The sequence below is a fragment of the Bos javanicus genome, chromosome 19, assembly GCF_032452875.1.
Source record: "Bos javanicus breed banteng chromosome 19, ARS-OSU_banteng_1.0, whole genome shotgun sequence".
Classification (NCBI taxonomy): domain Eukaryota; kingdom Metazoa; phylum Chordata; class Mammalia; order Artiodactyla; family Bovidae; genus Bos; species Bos javanicus.
In genome coordinates, this window is record NC_083886.1 from 24,576,664 (window position 1) to 24,584,937 (window position 8,274).

An 8,274-nucleotide genomic window follows, 5' to 3' on the forward strand; every position below is an offset into this window, starting at 1 on the left:
TCAATCCATAATTAAAGTGTTAGGAATTTTTGTGTGTGTGTGGAATAAAGGATAAAAATATCAATTCAAACGCTGTTTATGTGGGCAATGAATTTTACAGCGTTAAGAAAACTCTCCCTGCCAATGAACACGTTAACTGCCCCTTGTATTTAAACCTTTGGTACCTGCAATTGGCCCCTCCCCCTTGAAGTCAGTTTCCTTACTAGGGGCTCTGTCAGATCCCAAGGCTCACTGTGAGAGCCACATTTAGAGGAGTTCAGCAAGATCAGACAGGTACGATTTGGCATTTACTGCGCTTCTGCTAAAAAGACTCCTAAGGTGAAAATCAGCTCAGATGAATAAGGTGATGATCCGGGAAAAGGAAGGAAGGGTATACTTAGTTGAGGACTTTAAAGGGGAGACATACAGGGAGCCTTCCTTTCCTTCTAGAGATGAGTAACCTAGTTCAACCTAGGGAAGGGAAACATGACAAGATTCAGAGCAGAAACCTTGGTCAAAAACAGCGAGTAATGTTTGGCTGCCACGTAAGCATTCCCCTGGGAACTTACGTGTACTGAAAGTGGATTCAACTGAAGTGAAAAGTCCCTCACAGCTTACCTCTGAAAGCAACAGTTAACAAAAGGAGTGTGAGGATGGCAGACAGAAGGGGGTATACTTTGGGTTGGGTGTTCAGATGAGTTCTAGTTCCAGGACTTGATGCTATCAAAATCCATATATCTTACATACTGCCTGCAAAATACTGCCCCATCCAAAATTTCTTACCGTATACACAGCCAGCAGAGCCAACTGGTTATAAGGGCGCCCATTCTTCGGAGCAATATGCTGGGCCTTCAGGTACCAGCTAGAACAGAAAAACAATTTTTAAAAAATATTTCTGTATTAACACTTTCCCAATTTATCAGCTGATAGCCCTTACTACTTAAGCTGTAACCCTCGAGTGGTAAAGCATGAGGCCTATGGGAGCACCTGTAGGACGTATGTACAGGACGCAGCTCAGGTGGGCCACTGCTCTCAACAGGGCCTAGGTTAAAGCCACACAGGGGAAGAGGAGTAACGAACAAGAGGCAACAGTACCTGCGCGCCTTCCCATAATTTGCCGTGTCGTTGGCTTGCTCCCGATACCTGGCAATATCTCCTTGGCAAATCATACATCGCTGGGCACTGATCAAGGCATATTTTACCTTCAGGAGAAACGACCCGTTAGCAGCATCTACCCAAGAAACTCTAACTTCAACCCCAAAGGACAGGGAGAGGGTCAAAATCACAGAGCAACATTAATAAGCGACCAGCAATCCTCAACAAAGTCCAGTCAAATGGAAAAACATTCTGCCTGTCTTTGTAGTAGCTGGGTAACCTCAACTAAGTCTCTGGGACTCAGCTTCTCCATCGGAATATAAAAATACCTATCTCACAGGGAAACTGGAGGGAAAATGTGTAAGAATACTTTATGAATTATAAAGTGATATACAGGGATTTCCCTGGCAGTCCAGTGATTAAGACTTAGCACGTTCACTGCTGTGGGCCTGGGTATGATCCCTGGTTGGGGAACTGTGATTCCACAAGCCATGCACAGTGATATACAAATAGAGTATTAAAACTGTTGTTTGTTCTTTCCTTTCCATCCTTCCATCATCTTTCTCTCCTCAAACAATACAACTGTATTGTGTTACTGTACTCCATCTCCTTTGCAGGACAATAATAATTCCCTACGGAGAAGGCAATGGCAAGCCACTCCAGTACTCTTGTCTGGAAAATCCCATGGATGGAGGAGCCTGGTAGGCTGCAGTCCATGGGGTCGCTAGGAGTCGGACGCGACTGAGCGACTTCACTTTCACTTTTCACTTTCACACAATGGAGAGGGCAGTGGCAACCCACTCCAGTGCTCTTGCCTGGAGAATCCCAGGGACGGCGGAGCCTGGTGGGCTGCCGTCTATGGGGTTGCACAGAGTGAGACATGACTGAAGCGACTTAGTAGCAGCAGCAATAATTCTCTAAAACAGTAAGTTACAATCCTTTACCAAACACCCACAACATCCAGGACTGGGAATACTACATGTATGTTTTCTCACTGATGGGCTTGGCATCTGTCCCTCAATGAGAAGACAAGAGTAAAACTTTAACTACCCTAAGACATGAGCTCAACAAAAAAGCCTTCTTAAGGAACATCACTTCATAACATGTATATGCTGTTACAACATACTGTTAGGAGCTTCCCTGGTGGCTCAGCAGTAAAGAATCAGCCTGCCAATGCAGGAGATGTGGGGTTCAATCCCTGGGTTGGGAAGATTTCTTGGAGAAGGGAATGGCTACCCACTCTAGCATTCTTGCCTGGAGAATTCCATGGGCAGAGGAGCCTGGTGGGCTACAGTCCATGGGGTTGCAAAGAGTCGGACAAGACTGAGCAACAAACACTTCACCTGGCTAATATCTTGGGTCTTCAGCCTTAGCTTAACCATGACTTCCTCAGGCCTCTATGATCCGCTAGGCCCCTTTACACCTATACCACAGCCCCACAACACCCTTTGCAGAAGTCACTACACCTGCAGTTACTAATCCAACACCTGTACTCACCCCTAATCAAACTAAACTCTGAGAGTTGGGACCACAGCGTTCTTGTTCCAGGCTGAATTACGTGTGCCTAGAATGGCACCTGGTGCGTAGGAGGGACTCGTCAAGTACTTGTTGATTAGTAATACTGCTTCTGCGTGGCAACTGATCAGGAGCAGAAAGGCAAGAGGAAGGCTCTGCTCCATAAATCACACTCGTTTCTCTAATGAATTGACCTCTTACTCTCCGTTGGCCCTTTCCTCTCAACAAACATTTACACTAAAGTCTCTCCAAGCTTAAAAGCAAACTTCTCTTGGCACTATGTCTTTTAACTACTAACTTCCCTTTCCTCCTTGCCTTCACAGCCTTCTTACAACAGCCTAGGCTACCGTCTCATTGTATCTGCTACCCTACTTCTCATTCACTTTGATCTGGTTTCCATCCTCTCCAAGTAACGTAACTGGTGATAAGGTCATCCAACCCAACCGATACTTTTCAGCAATTGTGACATGTGAGGGTTTTTATAGCACTTGACCATTTTACCCACCACCACCCTAAAATCTGACTCCCTGCTCTCAGGCTGGCTCTCCTAGTTTCCCAACTTTATAGGTGGTCCTTTCAACTATCACCTATACATTGACAACTTCTGAATCTCTATCACCACTCCAGCTCTTTCTCTTGAGCTCCAGACAGACCAAAACATTCATTTGTTCATATCCAGCTCCTCTACTCAAGCTGATTCAAAACAGAACTAACCTCCTCCTTCGAAGCCTCTCTTCTAGGACACACAATGTGGGGAGGATCTGGACTCCTCCTCACGCCTCCGATCTGGACATTCATACTGAACCAGCCGGCAATTCAATGCTGCTCCCTACAGTCTTCCAATCTGTCTCCTCTTCACCTCCACTTCCTCTACCTCAGTTCACACCCACACCCAACTCTCCTACCTCCACTCTTGCCCAAACTCATCTAATTGCTGAGTGATTCCCAAGAACATATCTATGCCATCCATTTGCTGAAAATCAATCAACAGCTCCTCACTCCTTTCAGGAAAAAAACCCAAAATCTTCAGCATGACACCTAAGAGTTTATGATCCATCCCTTCCTACTTCATTAACTTTACCTCCTCCAACAGCCCAACCCACATTACAGACATCAGCACGCTGACTTCAACTTTCCCAACAAGGTGTGGTCCTCTCACTGTGCCCTGCGTCTAAACTGCCCCTTCCACTCCTAGTCATGTTTCAAAACTCAACCTGACAGTCACTAAGAAACCTTCTTTGACCCCTCCATCAGTCTCTAGCAGACCCAATGCCCTCTACACTCTATACATACCACTACTACAGTATTTATGACATTACATTATAACTGTTGCTTTAACTCATCTGTTCCCCCACAGACGAGTGGGGGAACGCTCGTCTTTCATTCTTGTTTCCTCAACACCCAGCACAGTGACGAGCACATTCAGTTCAGTTCAGTTCACTCACTCAGTCGTGTCCGACTCTTTTCGACCCCATGAATCGCAGCACTCCAGGCCTCCCTGTCCATCACCAACTCCCAGAGTTCACCCAAACTCATGTGCATTGAGTCGGTGGTGCCATCCAGCCATCTCATCCTCTGTCGTCCCCTTCTCCTCCTGCCCCCAATCCCTCCCAGCATCAGGGTCTTTTCCAATGAGTCAACTCTTCACATGACGTGGCCAAAGTATTGGAGTTTCAGCCTCAGCATCAGTCCTTCCAATGAACTAACACTAAATAAATGCTTACTAAGTGAATGAATAAGTTTAAGATAAAGAAGCTGGCTTACTGTCTTTCGTAATGGCTTGCTGCGAATGGCAAGACCGTCCATGTAGTCCTCCAGTTTGAACTTATAAGTGACCTGCAGCTTCTGAAGCAAACTATCAAAGAAGTCACTACCCTATAAAGAGAAAAAATAAGAATCAGCCAAATCAGCCTGTTCTGATTCATTCTACCCAGAAACTGGGGCAAGTAACCCTTTCACAGTTCTGCTATTGTTCAGCCAGCAGATGTTAAGGGAGGTATGTGCAGTATTTAGTGGCCACCAACTAAACCCAAGACAAACTGATAGCATAAGCCTTTCTGTGGTTTTAAAGATATGAAAACATACACAGGGACTTGCCTGGCAGTCCAGTGGTTAAGACTGAGCTTCCACTGCAGAGGGCATGGGTTTGATCCCTGGTCAGGGAACTAAGAGCCCACATGCTGCAAGGTGCAGTCAAAAACACACACACACACATGAACACACATTCCAGGTAAGACATTCAGAAAGCTTCCAAGCTCAAAACTAACTCCACCTGTCGGTTAAATTATAGTGTCAAGGAAGCAACAGAGGTAGGGTAGGCCTAAACTCAAGAAAAAAGCATAACGTTTGTCGTCAATGTTCTATTATAAAACATGGTATTTCGGGTGGTAAAAACTCATCACAACTAAAGGATGCTGAAGCCTTTATCCTGAGGGCATAAAGATGATGGTTTACCTCATCCAAGAGCTCCAAAAGTCTGTTCCGAATCTGTTCTGGGTTCTCAACATTCGGATCCTTGAGAAGCTGCCTGAACTTCTCAATCACCTGATAGAAAGCATTCTTCCACAGGATCTGATCCACATTCTGATTATCAGAGAACTCAATATCTAATAGAATACAGCGCTCATATAGCTGCAGCAGTTCAGCTCTGGAATAAAATACATGCAACTTCTAGCTCCAAATATACCACAGGGAAGGCTAGACCCAAGACCTGAGGTCCCTGCAAATCACACACCTTCCTTGGCAGGAAATCCAAAACGCCACCAGGTATAGCTCTCACTCTAGCTTCCATTCTGCACAGCAGAATGTCATTCTAAAGACAAGTTGTCTAGGAAAGTAGTTCTTCCCCATGTACCTCTACCTGAATTTAACAGCCAAAGTAACAGGGTACATGCTGTTTATTTCTCGGCACTTTAGAAAGTCTTTCCTTTTCCATATCCAGAGTCCATGCTCTCTTAAAAGATTTTTTTCTTCTTAAAAAGTGGGAAGCACGATCATTTCTAGGACTAGAAACAAATTTTTCTGCTCCGTTCTAACTTCCCTTCCCTTACAAAAATTAATATGAAAGGGAGGTAACACCCGGGAGTTTACCTGAAAGGCTTCTCCCTTCCTCAGCTATGGGGCCCTGTACACCTCCAGCTTATTCCTACTCCCCTTTAGCCAGGATAGGGATTCCCCCCCACCCAATACCTGAGCTGAGCCATCTTCTCCAGGCCCTCAGGACTGATGCGGTCCCTGGAGAGCAGGTTGCTGAGTTGTAGTTCTTGGTTGTCAGCCACCCGGAGGAGCCGGTGCAGTTCCTGTTGCTGCATGTTCCTCATGTGCTGTTCCACCTCCTCAGGACTCATGGTGCTGGCAGGGAGAGGGCTACACACATACTGTCCTGATGGAGCTGGGTAGCCCGGGTAGTAAGGCGCTGGGTACACACCGTTTGTAGGGCCTACCGGGTACTGCAGAGGGCTATAGCCTGTGTAAGGATACTGGGAGGCAGGGCCTGGTGCCCGGGGGTAGTAATAGGGGTTGTCGGAGTTCTGAAACTTATAGTAAGAGGCTTGGGCCTGGCGTGAGTCACCCCAAGAGGTAGGGCTGACTTCATCATCAGTGTCCAAGAAATGTAGCTGCGGCGTCTGGCTCTTTAGAGCGGGTTTCTGTTCAGGATTGTTTGGGTCCCACAATCGTCGAGTGGTGCCTCCCCGGCCCCAACTCCGAGATCCCTTGCTACCAGTTCCAAATAAAAGCCGAGGTCCCAAAGGCGTCGACTCTGGAGAACCGGCTGAACTGACTGACAGGGTGGTGTGGGCAGGGAGAATGAGAATGCCCCGACCGCGACCCCGAAGCTCCTGTCTCAGGTTTTTGGACTCCGGCTTCTCAGAGCCTTTGCCCCCACCGCTCGAGCCTTTGTCTGGCTTTAACCTATCCACCTCTTCCCTGGCCGACCTCACCACTGGGGAATCTTTGTTCATGGTTTCTGCATCAAAAGTGACTCGAAGAGTACCTCGATTTTCTTTACCATTGCTTTTCTGCTCTCCCTCCCCTCGGCCAGACCAGCTTCTTTCTGAATGTTTCTTTCTCTCTGAGCTCCTCCGTGGTCCATCGGGCTCATCAATTCTGTCCTCATCCAAGGAGTCGGTTGAGGACATAGACACCTGCTTCTTCAGTCGGGGCCTCTCCTTGGTCCGATCCTGGCGGCGGCGGCGACTTCCACTGTCAGTCAGGCCAGCCCCCTCGGCGCTGTTGTTGCTCCCCGCCGAGCTGGTGCTGCAAGTGCGGTAGCGGTTCCTGCGTTTGTCTGAGCGGGAGTAGCGCTTGGCAGAACCCGGCTTCCCCTGAGCCGAGTCTTCGTTTGCTTTCTTCACCCCTTCCCCCCTTTCTACCCTCTTTCCTTTTTCTCCCTTTGCAGCCCTTACTCTGTCACCACTTAGGCTCTTTTCAGCCTCCTCTCTGTCTGGCTTGTTCACCACCTCCTCTTTCACATTTCCCCTACACTCATCTTCCTCTACCCTCAGTTGCTCTACCTGGTTGAGGATTTCTTCCTCTTCCACCCGGCTGGTGGCTTCTTTGGTAACAGTCTGCAAACGCCTTCCAGGCTGATAGATCTGCATGTCTGGTTTCTTTGTTCTCTTAATAATTCTTAGGCTTCGATCCTCTTGTCCAACAGTCCCAGGAAAGGACTCCTGTGCCTGAATATTTTCTGAGTCTACAGGACCATTTTGCTGTGGGTTGTCTTTGCAGACATCTTTAATGAGTTGGGTACAATTTCCAACAGCAGAAGAATCTCTGTCATTTACAACTTCATTCTTCGATTCGTCACTCCCAGAGGGTTCCTTGATTTTAGGTCTGTTTCTTAGTCGGGAGAGACCAGGCTTATAGATTTCCAGATCTGGGCGCCTGTTATCTTTTCGCTGCCTGGGCTCCTTCATGTTTTCTGCCATGTTGGAGAGAGTGTTGGGGAGGAAAAGGTGGAAGAATAAAGGGGAAGAAGAAGAAAAAAACTGTCACTAAAAGTAAAGCAAGAATTATACATCCAAGTGTTCATATTGATGGACAAGGAAGCAACTTTCTGCAGAAATGGAAATTCTACTAGGTTTAAGATATTTGTTCAGCATCTGGCAAAACTAAAAACTTAACTATATTGGAGCTACCTACACTTGAGTTAGGGAAGTAAGGGGGAAAAAATCATATTCTTTTGATTTTTACCCAAATCATACTCGGATCCACAAGACCCTAAACTACCTCATCACTGTCAGAATAAAAGATCTCTGACCAGTTCTACATTGGACTTTTTTTTCTACTATAGAGCTCTCAGCTCCATTGTGGTCTCTTCTGCCTCTAACATTTTTTATGGGGTGATTAAGTCCTTTTAACATACTAATAGGGGAAGAGAGAGAAAATGAGGAGTATGCATATAACAATCCACAGTTCTGGATATCTCTGGAGAAAAAGTTTGCAACTCCAGTCACTGAATTTGGCCAGGACAATCCTCTTCTTGAGGCTTTCAACTACCCAATCGCATACCTCCGGTTGAAGCAAACAGGAAGCAGTTCCTTTCACATTCTTCATCTCCACTCATGCTCACTAACTCTCTAACAGCAGCCAGTAGAGTCATTTCAAGGAAACACTACTCAGACTATCATCATTAGAATACTGAGACTAACTGCTACTATGATGATGGAATATGAGAAGGAA

The 8,274-nt window shown here is 46.5% G+C and overlaps 1 protein-coding gene across 5 annotated transcripts in view; it reads right to left on the minus strand.

Moving 5' to 3' along the window:
* The window catches only part of SMG6 (SMG6 nonsense mediated mRNA decay factor), a 200,674-nt gene that overhangs the window by 190,793 nt on the left and 1,607 nt on the right, over positions 1–8,274 (minus strand). For 4 of the 5 annotated variants that reach the window (XM_061390647.1, XM_061390651.1, XM_061390649.1 and 1 more), the window contains exons 2-6: positions 5,779–7,513; positions 5,044–5,236; positions 4,354–4,464; positions 1,075–1,181; positions 763–841 (exon numbers count right to left, since the gene is read on the minus strand). In XM_061390647.1, the coding sequence (XP_061246631.1) occupies positions 763–841; positions 1,075–1,181; positions 4,354–4,464; positions 5,044–5,236; positions 5,779–7,513 (2,225 nt within the window). Of the gene's footprint in view, positions 1–762; positions 842–1,074; positions 1,182–4,353; positions 4,465–5,043; positions 5,237–5,778; positions 7,514–8,103; positions 8,222–8,274 lie in introns of those variants that run through there. The other variant, XM_061390648.1, reaches the window with a different exon arrangement.